This window comes from Furipterus horrens, unplaced genomic scaffold, assembly GCF_987537825.1.
Source record: "Furipterus horrens unplaced genomic scaffold, mFurHor1.1.pri manual_scaffold_9, whole genome shotgun sequence".
In the NCBI taxonomy this organism is placed as follows: domain Eukaryota; kingdom Metazoa; phylum Chordata; class Mammalia; order Chiroptera; family Furipteridae; genus Furipterus; species Furipterus horrens.
Genome location: NW_028327179.1, coordinates 90,091,439 through 90,109,105, shown reverse-complemented (window position 1 = coordinate 90,109,105; position 17,667 = coordinate 90,091,439). Strand labels below are relative to the sequence as shown.

General features: G+C 42.8%; 2 protein-coding genes across 2 annotated transcripts in view; both read right to left on the bottom strand.

The window, feature by feature from the left end:
* Window positions 1-13,962, bottom strand: part of LOC150002161 (leucine-rich repeat and guanylate kinase domain-containing protein-like) — a 33,588-nt gene extending 19,626 nt beyond the window's left edge. The window contains exons 1-2 of the mRNA XM_090286904.1: window positions 13,851-13,962; window positions 4,377-4,495 (exon numbers count right to left, since the gene is read on the bottom strand). Coding sequence (XP_090143030.1) covers window positions 4,377-4,495; window positions 13,851-13,962 — 231 coding nt within the window. The remainder of the gene's footprint in view (window positions 1-4,376; window positions 4,496-13,850) is intronic.
* Window positions 13,925-17,667, bottom strand: part of LRGUK (leucine rich repeats and guanylate kinase domain containing) — a 62,660-nt gene continuing 58,917 nt past the window's right edge. The window contains exon 16 of the mRNA XM_090287529.1: window positions 13,925-16,186. Within this exon, the coding sequence (XP_090143655.1) occupies window positions 13,965-16,186 (2,222 nt within the window). The 3' untranslated portion in view covers window positions 13,925-13,964. The remainder of the gene's footprint in view (window positions 16,187-17,667) is intronic.

Here is a 17,667-nt window from a genome sequence, read left to right as displayed (position 1 = left end):
CAATGTGTCACCACAGAGCCACTGCTCCCTGGCCCTCATACGTTTGGATACTTGATGAAACTGTACTGCCTTATCTGCTACGCACATGCATTTGCTAAGTTGGCTTTGAATGAACAAGTCATTTGGCTATTTTTTCTAAAGAATGGGCTTCCGGAAAGTTGGCCTGCATCAGGAGCAAGAGTGTCCCCTGAAGAGATCTGAGGAACTTGTTGAAGAAAGTCAGACGATCAACCTACTCCCAGAAGGCAAAGACCTAGTCACAGTAATTCCAGAGCAAAAACTCTTCACTATGCCGTCACATATGTGTTTTACTTGTCAGATGTCGTGTATGAGTTTCAGGGAGCTGGTCATGCCAGAGGGGACTGGGTTGCTATCAGGCAGGCAGGGGAAGCACAGTGACATCTGACAAATAAAACACAAGGGCTCAGATTCCTGTCACACAGAGTATACGCAAGTGTTGTATAAATAAAACTTCTCACTGGATACTTTTGATATACACTTTTTGTAGCAGTAAAAAAAAGCTGCACACTTAAAAAAACCTCAGACCTAACAAGAAAATTGTGTTTAAGAAGTAAGGCTGATTCAAATTATATTTATAGTTATCTAAGAATCTTCTAGAGACATTCAAATTAATGTGCTTTGGGAGTCATTCAGAAAAGTAAATACTATTTAGGCTATGAAGAGAGAAAAAATAAGCAACAGAAGAGTGATTGTATAAGCAAGGAATAAAGGAATGAGGAAATTGAGTGTTCTATTTAATTATTCAAATCTATATTAAATTATGATCCTAGTTATAGAAAGCATTGTATATTGATAAGCTATTGGAGTGACTAGTAAGAAAAGTGATGTTAATAGGGTTTTTGTTTTTGTTTTCATATTTGAAGACACGGAATAATATTCTTGGACATTTATTCCTAAGAAAGACAAGTTAGTTGGGTCACGGAGTAAATACTTAGTGACTTTAGATACAAGGAACAAAAACCAGCTGTCGGTATATTAGGAGTCAGTAACATGGGGGCTCCCCATGCTCCATTAGCCTATTTTCTACTTACAGAAAGAAGGCAGGAGTAGAAAAGCTACACATTCCCCAGCCAGACCCTACCAATGAGAGGGGACCAATACTACACTGTGCATTCCATAAGGACCAGGTCCATCCTGCTCTAGTGTCTAGAGCAGGGTCTGGTCAGCAAACACCTGCTCTATACAGAAAAGCAAATCCAGATCCCACATACATGAGAGGAATTAAGCAAATTCAGGATGGGTAGAGACAGATGAATGAGAGGGAAAAAAGAGGAAGGGGAAGGAGTAGGGAAGGAAGGGGAAGCTAATAAATATTGCTACTGTTTAAAAACCTAATTTCTTTTTGTATATTGACATTGTATTTAATAACCTTGTCAAGTGCACTTATTTCCTAAATTGACACCAATTATTTCTTTATATATGTAACATTGTGTAAGTCAAAGGTGGGCACAGCTGAGGGCCTGGGCCCTTTCTGCCCTCCCCGCCGACCACTATCGCCATAACAACAACTAACATTTCTTTTATGGTCAATAATTTAGAAAGAAGTTCCATAAGCATTTGATCCAATAACTTCGCAGAATAGATACTATTAGCTTGACTTTACAGAAAAGAAAATGACATCTCAGAGCAGATAAGGGACTTTTATAAGATCACCCAGTAGGTGGCAAGACTGTCACATGAACTCAGAGTCGCTGTGTTTCCTCTCAGGTCAAGGAACCAATCAATAGTTAAATGTAGACAGAAGCAAGCTAGACTAAAAATAGACACAGACACAAAGACACACCTAAATATACACTTACCCAGTTATGACATGAGCATATGTGACTGCTAAGGAACAGAATGGTTTTCATAAGACAGACAAAGGCAGCCTCACGGTTTTGTAATCACACCTTGGCATGCACGTAGTGACAGACGACGCACACGGAAAGAGTGGAATGTTAGAAGGAAGGGCTTAGACTGAAAGAGCTCATGTCCAAGGTGAGTTTTGGGGTAGATGTGAGTAGAGAAGACCCTGGGTGTGTAAAACTTTGTGAGACTCTTTGACCACAGGAAGTTGGTAATACCTGCACCCCTCCCCCACCCACCGCCACCAAAGTGGCCTCTTCTCCTCTCATGTCGCCTTTTTATCACACACTTTCCTCTCCAGGTTCTCCACGCTGTTCATTCATTTTATATTAAAATGTTGGATATGAATTATTGCTAAGAACATATAATGTTGCCTTAAAAAAAATCTCTGTCCCTGTTCTCATTCCTGGGTACCTAAGTGTCCTCAACCAGAGAAAGGTATTTTTAATTAGTCCTGAAAGTTTTCTAATAGGTACTATTCAGATTGGTCACATTTCAAGAAATCATGAATATCCCCCAACGGGCAGAGGGTGCTCATCAAGGGAGTGTGCCTGGCCTCTGTGCTGAAGCACAGCCTGACGGGGACATGAGCAGGCCCTGGCTGTCAGGACACAGGCTCATCATTAAGGAATAAATAGGGGTGGCGAATGACTCATGTTCTGGAGTTACACTATGGATATGCCACATCCTAGGGGAGATTAAAGAACAATTTAGATTTGCAAAGTCTAAGCTCCAGGAAGCATGAAGCCATCCCATCCAAGAAGGACAGGACAGCAAGTGTGGAGAGACAGTGGTCAACTGGCCTTGGAAGAGCTGGATTTCCCAGGCCCAAAAGGTAAGAAGCTGATGGCTTCCTCATGCAGGAGGAGGACCCTGGGGACGGCAAGGTCTCAGGGGTCAGTACTCAGCCACTAGCAGGGCAGGATACGGAGAACACCGGAGCTACTGGCTCACAATGGAACTCAGACTCTTAGAGGAGCATCTCCGTGGCATCCATGGAGGGTGGCCTAGAGGCCCAGGGCTCTCCCCCAATAGATGGTGAGGGCCTCAGGTTTCTCAAACTTAACCAAAGAAGGCATGTGGCCCCTACTCCTGATATTTGATTTCCCACAGATCCTTGGTGGATGGGAACAATTCCAGATTTACTGTAGATAAATAAGCACTCACTCAAGCAGGGAACAAATTCATATTATTTATAGGTGTTCAGGCTCTACCCACTGCTCCCTCTAAGAAGCCATCATCGGGACCCGGTGGCCCTGCCCTTCGCCTTGCCACAGTGAACTGGGCAGCAGTCTAATGTGATCTGTGGGGGAAAGCCGGACACATCCAGCTGGGCCAATCAGATTCTCTTGCCTTGCTCAATATGAATCGAAGAGACAGAGAGAAGTTGCTGGGAATGGTGGCCACAGAGCCAAGAGGTCACAGAGAGGTAGGGCTGGCGTCCGTGAAAATGAGCGCAAATTATGTGGAGGAGGCCAACCAGGAGAGAGAGTTCACCAAAACATGTAAGAGAAGCAGAGATGAATGGGGCCTGGTGCCTCCGGGATGCAGAGAAAGTACCTCACTTTCTAATCCTGTGTGTTTCTGTGAAGTGTGCACCCATCCCTGCTCATCAGGCACTAAGAACCCATTCACTGTATTTCTTTTTTTTATAACGGAGCTACCTCTACTGAAGCTGATTTGAGTGGGTAGCTTACACCTGGAAAACACCACTCTTATGACTAAATCAGAATAGAATGCGTACGCCTGTCTATACTGTTGCCCTAGACTTTTCACCTAAAGAAGCCAGTCTCATTCTCTTGACCACTGTCTATGGTTCTGACTTTAGAAGAGGATGTAATTACTTGCTTAGAACAGGCTAGGCTTAAGGAAACACCTCCAAGGTGATGGCAACCAAAGCGAAAGTTCAATCACTTCTGCAACGATCAAAATCTCTTCATATTCCCACAGCATTCTATGCAAACTACGGAAACGGGAAATGAGCACCGCCCAGTTCGAATGCAGAGCCAAGTCTGCATTCAATGCTTCTGCGCACACTGATCTTTCTGAGTTCTTGGAGAACAGACTTGTGACCAGGTTATGTGACTGCTTTAAACAGTGCTACGTTATTAAATCATGGACTGTTCGAGTGGGCTCACTCTGACAATTTAGCACGAGAACACTAAAAATTGTATCCCAACAACAAAGCAAGTTTTCCCTGGAAATACATATTTCACAGCATTCATTCTATTGTTCTGCTTTTCTATTCTTGCCAAACAGAAGAGATGAGTGTTAAGGTTGAGACTAGGAGGCTGGGGCAAAGATACTCACAAAGTGCAAACTAAATATTCTATTTTTAGATCTCATGTCAATTCTTAGAGGTGTAGAAAGAAGCAAATAAACTTGGCTTTGCAGGACAGCAGTCAGAGAATAGTTCTGGTGGAACATCTTCATCTGCAAACATCAAAGCCTGCTTTTGTCTGACACTGTGGAACACTCAGCTGTGGCTTCACCCATCCATCCCTCCTTACCACTGGTGTTTTTCTGGCTGACAGTGTGGCCCATAATTTCATCGAGTAGTTTCTGTTTGTAGAATCCAGGAAACTAGACTTCTTAGATGATTCTTGAAATTTCAGCTCAGGTACAATATCTGGTAGGGGGGAAAAAAACAACAACAAAGTTGAATGTAAAAGGCATCAGAGAGGCTCAAGGAACTTTCTGAAGTGAGAGAAATGTTTTTATCTGGATTTGTCCAAACATAACAACCTGCATATTTAAAGTCTGGACAGTGATCTAAAGTCATGAAGAAGAAAGGCATTCAAATATCTGGGGTGGAAGCTTATCAGGCGGAGAGAGTGGCCCTGTATAGGGACCCAGAGCCATGTTTAACACAACTGAATTTAAAAATCCGGGGTGGCTGAAGCAAGGGGAAAAAACCCTTGGCCTTTAGCTGGGACAGGAAGAATAAAGCATTGTGAAAAAGACCAGATACATTTGAAAAAAAGTGAAGATAAAATTTAAAGAAATAGAAGCTATCTCCCTTGAAATAAGTTCTTTGGAAAGGATCCTATACCTATAAAACCTTATTCAAAATATAGCAGTTTGAGCCAGGGTTCCTTGTTCTACCTTTTTGAGACATCAGCCATTTGCACTATGGTGTAAACAAGCCAAGTTCAGTCTGATACAATGCAGCTATAATTCCAACAATTTAATGTCTTACCGGTTTCTCAGGAACAAAGCATTCTGGGTAAAAATTACTGTTAAACTGCATTGTAATGCCACCACTTTAATGACTTGGACTCCTATAATAAACAGTTTTCTACAGTTCTTAATATGGTTTCTAATGTCTTAATACACCGATGAACAAGAGATTCTACTTCTCAGTTAAAAAAAAAACCGTAATTCCCAATGTTATATTAAAATGCCCCACAACAAAGTTTCTTAATGTGATCTTATTCAAAGTACCAAAGTTAAAGTCAACCTCAAGGCAACATTGAAAGTGTATAAAAATTACTTAATAGTACACTAATATACCAAGTTCTTCAGTATATAGACTAGTTAAATTTATTTAAATACCTCCAATGAAGCGTAAGTGAATTTAATGTTGCACGACAGATTTTAAAGTTATTTTATGGATGAGTATCATTACCATATGCAGGAAAATATAAATGAAATATCTGGAATAACAAGAACTACATCTCAAATTAATTTTAAATAGCTTAGATCTTTTAGTTAAAATTATATTCTTTTGCAGCCAAGTGAATTAAAATGTGTATAAACCATCTTAAAAGAATAAGCATAGAATCCAACCTAAGAAGACATGTACCTAAGAATAAACACTTGTATGTGTATTTAATGTCATATTATCACATGGACTAAGCAGGGCCTTTTGCTGCAGCAAAGAAAGGAGAAAATAAAAGATGTTGTTGATCTCATATTATAGGCCCATAGATATGTCAATAATGACTCATAAGATTAGAATCCGAGGGTCAGATTGTGAATGCAGTTGACCTTTGAAAAACATGGGTTGGAATGCACAGGTCCACTTATATATTTTTTTTCAATAAACACAGTAAATGTATTTTCCTTATGATTTTCTTAACCACGTTTTCTTGTATCTAGCTTACTGCATTGTAAGAAAATGGTGTATGCTACATATAATATACAAAATATGTGTTAATTGACTGTTATCAGTAAGGCTTCCAGTCTATAATTGGCTATTAGTAGCTAATCTTTGGGGGAAATCAGAAGTTATGCATGGATTTTTGACTGTGTTGAAGGCTGGTACTCCTAACCATGTGTTGTTCAAGGGTCAGCTGAATTTAGAAAACCAAAAATCACTATTTTAATAACCAATTTTTCACTATTAATGAGGTTATATATACAGCAAAGTAACCAAGTCACTCTCCTGTTCAAACACAGGAGACTTAACAATTTTTAATAATTTTTTAAACATTGAAATAAAACCTTGCCAAAAAAATGAATCAACAGTGGAGATTGTTTCTCTGAAGACACATGGAAAGGTGTAACTTGAAAAGTCTTTAATTTTCAGACAAAAGTACTCAGATAGCTAGATGATTTTAATATGATTCACTATTTTCCCCCACTCAAAAGGAGCTTTTAAAAAAAACATGTTTATTTAGGTAATAGTGAGGTAATATTAATAATACTAGGTAATAAAAATACTGTGTGCAAGTTTTTAACTAAAAAGTAATTTATACTTACCATGATTAAATACATATACATATATAAAATGTGAATACCTATAAAATCCCTGCAAAAGACTCTCAGTATTGAAATATGCAATCATAAACAGGGCCAAACACAAAGCACAAAAATCTGCTATACAATTAAAAATATTTATTTTTAAAGGACAGTTACACAATTTGTAGTGGGAAATAAAGGGAAGAGCTTTGTTCATTAGGCAGTGTTATCACAAAACTAAAGGCACCAAAAGAACCTATTTTTTCAGGACAGAAATAAATCCTAAAAGTCTTGTCCATATGTGCTTTTATGAATGATAGCAACTAGAAAAATAACCGTTTTACATAATATCCATAATAATTTTCCATAGTAAAATAAGCTTTAATAGTAGAAAGCCACCATGTAAGTCCAAGGAAATACAGTAATAATGTTCATGTTACATATGGGAAAATGAATATAATTATTAAACTATTCTAACAGTAAAGTACTATATTCTTGAGTTTCCAATCAAAGGAATAATCAGCTATTTAAATTGAGAACAGATTCCACAACAGGACAAAGAAAAGCCCGTGAATGTGTGTTCTCACACAGAGAGAATGAGGTTCAAAAAATGTTTCTTGCCATTGAACTTCATACTTTAAAATGCAGTAGAAGGCATGTACCTGGAATGTCTTCAGTAGAGTTGAACTACGGATTCCATGTTTGGACATTGTATTCAGAATGTCCTAATTAAAACATATGACAAAAGTACTCTGAATTTCAGTTCTTTAAGATGGATGAGTTTATCAGGAAGTAGTTCATTGACACCGTGAAGGTGATACCATACAGGATAGGTAAATTTCAAGAGCCGAAACCTGATACATAAGATGTGGATGTGTACAGACTTTGGGAAAGAAAACAGAGGGGTAGCAATGCTTGGCAGGAAACCTTGAAGGAGCCTGAATACACACTGAAGGTTTCCTCCCCTCTGAGCAGTGTGTTTGATAACTAGACTTCCGGTGTGATTTCCACCCGACCTTATACCCCCGCTGTGGGGTAAGTGTGGTCTTTGCTCAACAAGGGCTCTCATCCTTCAACAACTCCTTCAAAGATGTTGTTTCACTGATCAATTCTTTGAGCAAAGATGGCTTTTGCCTTTTTTTCGCTTTGCTTTTCTATTTTTGCCTTTGGAAACTGGTGGTCTTTAGACCTGGCAGCAGAAGCTAGTCTTTACCCCAACCTACCACAAAAAGAAAACAAACACCCGCTACCTGCTAGTTTATTTCTGAGTAAAGTAACTTGACAGCATTTATCATTTAGCCAGTTTGAAACATAAGATACAAACGCCTTTGATTTCATCAGTAAGTAAATAATAACAGTAAAAATAATAGGCAACATTTATTGCGTATGTCCTCTGTGCCAGGTGCTATTTTACAAGTCTTTTCTGTGTGTATCGCAAGTAAGTTTCAGTCCTGCCTGTGAATGCCCGTGAAAGAATCTCTTGATCTACAGAATATTGTGCTGAACCACAACTTCTTTCCAATATTATTCTAATTCTGCTTAAGCTCCTTAATTCAATCAAGGCTGTCGATGTTTTTAAAAGGATTTTTCAGAGAAGAGCATCCCATTTGCTAAATATTTACACCTACTTTGACCAGTGTTGTCCCTATTCCAACTAATGATAAAATACTACTTAAAAATTGTTTTTAGATACGAAAGCAACCCAGTGCCAATCAACAGAAGAGTGAATAGAAGTGTTTTGGTACATATACACCATGGAATATTACTCAAGCCCTTAAAAAGAATGAAACCCTACCATTTGCAACAGCATGGATGGACCTGGAAATAAGTCAGAGAAACAGGCACCATATGATCTCACTAATACAGCAGTCCCTCTCTATATCACGGTTCACTTATTGCAGCCTCACTGTATCGCGGGATTTAAAAAAATATTATATTTATTGCAGATTTTTCGCTATATTGTGGGATTTTGTGGCACTGTATATGTATGTTGTTAAAGTTACGTAGGTTTAAGAGTGTAGAATATGTTTAAGAACATAAGTAGTGTTTATGAAAGTGTGGAAAAGGTTAATAAGGGAGTGGGAAAGGTTAATAAGGGACTGGGAATGGTTTATAAGTGTGTGGGAAGGGTTTATAAAGCCTTAAAGTATATATAAATACTAAAATAAATGTAAGGTCGCTACCTTGGGGATCTTCACCTATTGCGGGGGGTGGTCTAGAATGTAATACCCATGATGAGTGAGGGAATACTGTATGTATGAGCCTGGCTGGTTTGGCTCAGTGGATTGAGCGTCGGCCTGCGAGCTAAGTGTCGCTGGTTCGATCTTCCAGTCAGGGCACATCAGAGAAGGAAAACTCTGACTCCAAAAAACCTCCGCTGCCTTGCGGCATACCTCTTCAGGGAAAGGCTAAGGGAGTAAACCCCGACAGAAAATCCGGAGCCGGAGTCCCTAAGGCGGTTTGACGTTGTAGTCAATACCGGCAACTCCTGCGGTGCACCTGAAGCCAAGCTGTATTGACTCCGTCTTTCCCTTGGACCCTTCAGCTGCGAAGAGAGGGGGGGTCTGCTGCATGGGAAACAGCAGACCCTCCATATCACCCTGCCCAGGCTCTGTAGCTTCAGCTTCACTGGAGAGGACACTCCAGCGTCATCGCAAGATGTCGATTTAACACGGGAGGAGACAGATACCGTGTCACTCCCGAGTCGGACTGCACAGCCATTCTCGGCGGTGCAGATAGACTCTTAAGAAGCTACACCATCGTCTCTCGAGACGGACGGCTGCCGACGACGACTGTATGTGGAATGTAAAGAACAAAATAAATGAACAAACAAAACAGAAACAGGCACATAGATACAGAGAACACACTGACGGTTGCCAGAGGGGTGAGGGTTTGGGAGCCAGGTGAAAAAAATGAAGGGATTAAAAAGAAAAAAACTGGTAGTTACAAAATCGTTACCAATGTTAAGTACAGCAAAGGCAATATAGTCAATAATATTGTAATAATTATATAAGGTGCCAGGTAGGTATTGGAAATATTGGGGGAACACTTTGTAAAGTATATAATTATCTAACCACTAGGCTGCACACCTGAAACTAATACAAAATAATATTAAATGAAAACTGTAATTGAAGAATAAAAATTAAAGTTCTTTAAAAATTAGTTCTTGATCCTTACATGTTAATACTAATAAATACTCATATCAACACTTACTACGTGTCAGACATTGTTCTGGGTGTTTTTCAATATATTAACTCATTTAATCTTCACAATAATTTTGAGATACCTAATATCATTATCTCTATTTTATACATGAGAATTTCATAACTTGCCCAAGGTCACAGAGCTAGATCATACTGAAACCGAAATTTCCAATTAATATTTTGACATTTAGTGGTATTTAAAATCATAAATTTCTGGAAAAAAAAAGAAGTGTCTTCAGCTTTCCTAATCATGAGTACACTCTCAGTATCACCTTTAAGATGAAAGATTTGGTCTTTTAATATTATTTATCTATTTCAAACACAAAGAAATAGGCTCTTCTTATCCTCTTCTCTGAATGCCTGGTCAATAAAAAGGGATTATCTAGGACTATGTCTTTCAAATTGAACTAAGCAACTGATTAAATTCCTTTATAGGCATATAGTTCTAAACACTATATAAATAGTGGGATTATTTGAAGTGAAATTTGGAGGATCAAATATTTTCCTCTTCTCCATATTCTTCTACAGCATCATTCTAATGGCAACACAGCATTCTAGCAGGTGGCCGAACTGTGTTTTTTTCCCATAACTCACTTTTAAATCCCATTAGATGGTTTATTTTCAGGTTTTATTATAAAGACATTGATATGAACATTCCTGTACCTAAATTATTTCCTTATGCTAATTCTTGAATTAGAATTACTGGGTTAATGATATAAACATCCCTGGCGGGTGTGGCTCAGTGGATTGAGCGCCAGCCTGCTATTCAAAGTGTCACTGGTTCAACTCCCAGTTGGGGCACATGCTTGGGTTGTTGGCCAGGTTCCCAGCTTGGGGCGTGGGAGAGGCAACTATATGCTGAAGTTTCTCTCCCTCTCTTTCACCTTCTTTTCCCCTCTAAAAAGAAATAAAAATTTTGAAAAGGTATGAACAATTTTTAAGGTTTTGACAGATATTGTAAAACTGTCCCCAGAAAACTTGTGCTAATTTACTTCAACAATGTCACAGAAAGTACACTTATCCTTAGCCTCACCAAGAACAGGTAATAATTTGTTTTCTATCTTTGCCAGTTTGGTTTTAACCTATAGTGCAGTTAAATACTTTTTGACATATTTATTGGTTATTTTTATTTCCTCTTTTGTGAATTAACCAAACATGCCCTTTGTCCCGTTATCTTTTACAGCTTGAAAATAACTGATTTAGCCCTTTAAACATTTGAAGAAGGCTCTCTTATGTTCATTGAAGCAATTATCTTTGTTGGTTTGCAAATGAGGGGCCAGATTTCCTTTAAAAAGCTGAAGATTATATTAGCTAATAGAACAACTAAAGTTCATATTTTTTCCTCATAAAGATGACTTTGCTGAGAAACAGCAAATGGAAGCGATATGAACTTTGTCACTGTAGACTGAAAATGGACAATTTAAAAATATTTATTCTCGTAAAAATATGTATTCTACAATTAAAAAGCAGAAGTTTTCCTTACACTAAGAAAATCAATAATAACAATAAAAACCTCCCACCAGACCGGAGTTGATCTTTTCTCCTTTCCTCGGACCCAAACAAAGTGTTGTCCAGTTGCACTGAATCTGAGACACATGCCACCAAAACACAGACACACACTACCCCAGGGAAGGGGGCTAGAGCTTCCTTCACGTCAAACGACGAGAAGTTTGGCTTCTCGCTTCCCATTAGTACCCTAATGAAAATGCAACCAAACGCTTTAAGGAGCCTCAGAAACAATTGCCCAAAGAGGAAATCAAGTACATTTTTAAAGTTCTTCACCTAAGTGATGTATTGGTACTTTCAAAACATCCCCTACACAGCTCACAAAAAAAGAGGTGGTTATCCTTATTTTTTCCTCTTTCACAATCTGCCCTCCCCATACATCCAATCAAATCATTCTTGAATCTCCAGCCCTGCCACAGTGCCTTACTTTAAGCCCTTTGTCTTGTCAGGACTCCTATTGTACAACAGCCGTTTTTCCTACCTTCTACATTGCCTTCCTCAAATTTGTCCTCTATTCCGTCTCTCAAAAGATACCTCTAAGATAAAAATTTGACCACTCCATAGCTCCCCATTGTTGGGAGATGCAGTTTCCAAGTTCATTGGCATAGTGCAGAAGGCCCTTTGAATTTACCTATACCTAGAGCTCTCGGGACATTTGGATCATTAGAATACGCTATGCTTGTTCCTGACTGCATGCTTGGGGGTATGCTGTTTGCTCTTCGGAAACCGTCCCCTCTGACCCATCAGTCAGCTAATTCTGTAACCTTGAAGACTTAGTTGAAGGACAACGTCCTCCTGGAAGTATTTCCTGATTCAGTTATCACATCCCAGGCGGAATTCAGTGTCCTTCTTTGGTACCCTTCTGACAGTCTGGAAAAGTTAATAACTTTCTTGCCTATTTGATGCTAAACTTAGCCTAGTATGATGCAGGGCCTCCAGCTGCCCAAATCACATGGTATTGTAATGAACCCTCTTAACTGCCTCCTCCGTTAAAGGGAAAGCTCCTTGAAGTGTCCTCATTATCATACGTAGCAACTACCATAGTGTCTGGCACATAGGAGGTACTCACTCAATCAATGCCTGTGGAATGAACTAACGTAATAAAAGTAAGTTATATGTTTAAAATTCACCTTCTTACTTTCACGTCAGGCAAACCGGATAAATCAGAGGGTAATTACTAGTATGACACAGTCTTTTAGTTTTACAAGAGGATTGCTGCATTGTAGATTTTAAATATCAATTTCCTCTACTGCCCTTGAAATAACAATTGATACACATTCAATTTTGTGGACACATACCTTTTGTGTAAGATAAGACACATTTACACAGGCATTTATTTAGTCAATTCCATTTTTAAAATACAGACTGCTGAACACAACTTCACGCGCCATCGTATATTTAGTATAATAAGCGTGTAATAAACTGCTTGTAACTTTTTAAGAGTTGAATCTTGGGTTGGCTGCTTTGCTCACAATTATTCTCTCTTCTGGGAAGGCAAACTCTGTATACTCTAGGGGTGGGCACAGTGTGTGTGTCTAAAGAGGACCCTGTCCCCAGCCGGAGTAGACTGCTTTAAGAATAAACGCTTGAGTTGATCCCTTCCTACTAGTGGGAGCTGCCAGTTGTTACATGAGATGTAAAACTTGAGAGGTGTTAGTGTGTAGAAACTGATTTGTAGTCATTTGTATCAAAGAGAATAAAGCCAACATGGAGGAATAAAAAAAAGAGATGACAATTGATGAGAGTCCAGGAGGTGACAAGAGTCCAGGAGATGAGAATCCAGTAGATGACAAAAGTCCAGCCTATGTTCAGTAACTGCTCCCCAACCTCTCTGCACCTCTGCCCTCCCCACAGTCTGGCTGTGTGAGATAGCCCACCCCTTCGAAGCCAGTCACAGAAGCTGGCTCAGGTTGGACACCTGTCACTGGCTAGCACAAGGATCCTGATGGTATGAATACATGAAAACTAATTTGCCTGAATGTTCCCCCCATCAATTCTTTTAACTGATTCAACCAGATGGTTCGGCATAATGAAGGCACAAGCTAATTTACATCCTGTTCAGAGAGGGAGGAAGGTATTCATTCTGAAATAGGTTTCAAAGTTTAAAGCAATGTGTGCCAACGGTATCTAAAACGTTGGATCACAAGGTCACGCGTGGCAAGAACGTGTTCTCTTCCCTTCAGAAGGTTCCCACAGATCAGCTGTGGATTTGGAATCTCGGGGGGAGAAACCAAAACCCAGAAACTGCAAACGCTTCCTTTCTCAGAACTCTTGTTTCTGGGCCCCTCAATGGTGTAGGCGGCATGAAAAGAATTTGATTTAGAAGCAGTTTTTTCTAAGGAACAGAACAAAACTTAATGGCAACACGGCACCGCCTCAGCCAGAGCTGGAACTCCTGTTGGAGTCCTTACGCATTGGGACACCAAGGCGCCTCGCTGACGCGGATCTCCGTGACCTGCGCTATCAGCTGGCGGGGCCTGGGGGCACTACTGGCTGGTGTGTGTCTTTAGAAGGGCGGCTCCACCAGGCTGCAATGACAAGCCACTAAAGAGGCACCGCAGTGCAATGACGGGCTGCCTTTCAAGAACCCACTGGCCGACAGCGCTGGCGGGCGCCCCTCCTGGGCCGACTCGTGTCCGGAGGAGCAGCACGCGGGCCACAGCTTTCCACGCCGGGACAGCACTTCTCCAGGGGCCGCCGGCATTACTAAACCTTGGTGCTCTGACTGCCCCTCGCTCGCAGTCTTCCCCGCTGGCCTCCCTGCTCCTCAGCAGGCAGCCGATTCTGGGGTGCAGCAGGGCTCTTCCCCTGTGGGGCTGCATGTTTTCGGGGGCGTTTCTCTTTGGTTTGCTGCCTGGAAGCCTTGTCCCCTTGGACAGAGCTCGCTCTGGTCTGACCCGTGTCTCCGACAGGCCGCTGGGTGGGGGCCCCGCCATCCTGCTCGGGGGGACCCGAAGCCGTCTCTGCCTCCTGAGCCCGTCCCCTTGCGTGAACCTCTGCTTTCGTCCTCGGACGCTCCGTGGGAGCGGCACCATCCCGTGTGGACTCTGCAGGGGCCTTTGCATTCTGGAGGGTTCTCCCACGTGCCAGTTCATACTCTTGAGTTTGTTGGTCACTGCTGAGGGTAGTTTTACTTTCTTGAGATAATCCTCCGGAATTCCCTCCTTTCAAAGATGGTCCTTTTCTGGACACAGCTACCTTCTGAACCGGGTCGTTTGGGCGGAGGTGGGCACGGGCCTTTTTTCTGGAATGTTGCATTTTTTCCCTTTCCTCTTCCTGTAATTGGGGATCTCTTGGCAAGGGTGCAGCATGGGGTGGCTCAGGGATTTCTGGAGTATGGCTTTTGCTTCTCTGGTTCCCACGAGGGCTCTGAGGAGGGGTGGGGTCAGGGTGGACGGCCACCTCTGGGAGAGTGGGGTCAGGGTGGCCTCGACTCTGGGGTTCTGGCTGCACGGCTGTCTGGCGGCTTCCGGAGGGCACCTTTCTCGGGTGCGCTGGTCCTTTAGTTGTCTCTCTTTGGATAGGAAGTTTTTTTTCCCTAGCTCCCGCCCGCGGCATCGGCTCTTGGTTTGAGGCCTGCACATCCAGAACCTTCTTGCTGGAGGAGCGGCCTGCTTCGGGCACTTGCCTCTCCTTGGCAGCTCTTGACTTGTGATGAGCGCCGGTGTTCTGGGGTGGCTGCTGTTCTGCATGGGGCGTGGGAAGGCGAGGGAGCCTGACCGCTGGAGCCTCCTCTGCCTGGGGCAGGTCGGGGGCAGGCTGCGGCGTGCGCTCCCGGATGAGGGGACTGATCAGAGGGAGCTTCACCTCCCGGACTTTCTCTTCCTGCACGTGCTGAGGACTGTGGCCCAGATGGGGGCTCAGGTGGGGCGGTGGTTTGGAACGGGGAGGGCTGATGAGAGGAAGCTTACCGGGGTCTCCTTCCTGAGCTGGTGGAGGCCTTGGAGAGGGAGTCACGGTTTGTTCGGAGGCTGTTCCTAGAGCATGTTCCCTGCTGGGTGAGGGGAGTTTGGGTGTGGGCCTCCGGCTCTGGAGGGGAGCAAGGACCCGAGGCTGGGGCAGCCTGGTGGGAACCAGCTGACTTCTGGAAAGCAGAGTCACTGGGTCCTCCCTGTCCTGGGTCTGTTTGCTATTGGTAGAATCTTGGGGATGTGGCAATCCTGGGTAAGGAGTGCTGACCCGGACAACTTCTGCTTTGGGGCTTCCTTCCTCCAGAGGTTGTTGAGAATCTCCCAGAGAGGGTCCAGGCATCTTGGTCTCATTGGGGTCAGAAGGCTTTCCTGGGGGATCAGGATGGGAACTATTGGGTGGTGGACTGGCTGACTCAGCTTCCTCATCCTGGGCTCCCTGGGGGCTGAGGGATGTTGGGCCAGGCTCCTGTGGAGGTTCGGATGGTGGCAGGTCTGTGGGGGTTTCCCTGACCTCTCCTGATTCCTCACCGTGGTCCAGCCCAGGGCTGTGGACTGCATGTGGGTCAGGGTGCTGAGGAGGCCCCTGGGAGGGAGTGGTGGGCGCCTGACCTGCTTCACCTGCTAGCATCTCGGATGTCCTGGCCTCGTTTTCAGGGAGGTTTATGGTTATTAGTTTTGCAGAAAGGTCTGGTTGTTGAACATCTCCCGCCTCCTGGTTTGGGGATAAGTCTTGCGCCTTCTGGGAAAGACTGAGTGCTGATGAGCTGGGCTGTGGAGGAGGCTCGGCACAGATGTGACTGTTGGGAGAAAGCTCTTTTGGAGGGGTTGCTCCCTCCTGAGTCGGCTCCTGGTTCCGGGAGGGAGCCAGGTCCTGCTTCTCGGGGACCTGGGCGCAAACCTGCACCCCAGAGAGATGCTCTGTTATCCAGCCATCGGCTTGCAGTTTTGCCAAGCGCCTTGGGGAAGGAACCAGGTGTGCTGGTACCCCGGAGGGAGTCTTCTTGTTAGAGGGCTCTCCTGCTTTGACATAAAAAGAAGTTAGGTAAAAATATCTTAACAAATATGACTATGTAACTTTAGAAATTAATAACAGAAAATATCTTTCCCTTTTTCAATACACGTAAGCACTTGAAAAACATATAGATGAATATCACCATCCCTTCTCCTCTGGGACACTCATTGCCTGGAATTCTCTTTATTTGGTGGAATTTGAAACAATCTTCATCAACTGAAAACATGAACTTTAATAAATAAACATAAAGAGGCTATTCACAGAATCAAAATTTATATCCAGGTCTGAGAGCAGCAAAAAAATTATCTATGCAAATGAGATTTAAATTTAACCACCTTAAAGGCCAATGCCACATTCAAGGGCAGGAACTAGAAGGTGGACATCTAAGCCACATAAAGTCCCAGCTGTTTCCTTGTTTGATGGCAGTCCCCTCAAAGCAACTGTGAGCTCTGTGAAGAGTCACATCGGTTCACCGACACTAGGCCAGGTGCATGAAGCTCAGTGGGCCCTCAGTCAGTAAGTACAGGATGGAAGAAGAAAGGGAAGAATAGATCCGATGGAATTGTAAGGCACCGTGACTCAGAGAAGCTGCTCCCGAGGACCCCGGTTCAAGCCGCTACCTCACCTCACCTCCAGGGGCCTCTAACAAGGGTGAAGCCGCAGAGGGGAATTGCTCCCATTGTTCACCATGGGAGCGAGTTCTCAGAGTGACTCTGGTCTCCTGCACAGCCTCCTGGACTCCACCACCCCCACCAGCACGTGTTTATGGTAGAAGCTCTGATCTATATGCCCGTGGTCCATACATCACCTTATCCCAGGCTGCAGGACACTGAAAAGCCAGTGGTCTGGAACAGCCTTGAAGAAGCTCGTCTCAGCTCACTTTGAGGGAGGCCTGATACCGGAGATTCCACACAAATCAGGCCTCCGAGGGGATCCTGAGTAGTCCAACCCCTGAAGCAAACCATCCCCTCGCTCCCACAAGGCAAGCGGAGCTTGGACAACTCCAGGTTCTCACTGAGCATCCGAGTGCAGGTGTGCGCCCTGCACATCCAGTCAAACTGGACATCTCTGTGGGGGCAAGAGCGGGGACTGGGAGAAGCTTGCCTCTTGGTGGGGTTCCTGGGGGGATGCCCTCCCTGTTTATCATTCTTCTTTCCCTAGTTTATAATGCTTATAAATTACAATACAAATTTTGTCAAGAAACAGGTGAAAACAAAATATCATGACAGTGAACATATGCAGAATAGGCAAATTCATAGAGACAGAAAATAGCTTAGAGGTACCAGGGCTGTGGGAAGAGTTATTACTTAATGGATGCAGAGTTTCTGTTTGCAGTGATGGAAATTTCTGGAAACAGGTAGTAGTAATGGTTAGGCAACATTGTGAGTGTAAGTAATGGCACTAAGTTGTACAATTAAAATGGTTAAAATGGCTAATTTTGTGCGATTTTATTCCACAATAAACAAATAGAAAATTATAAGGAGAG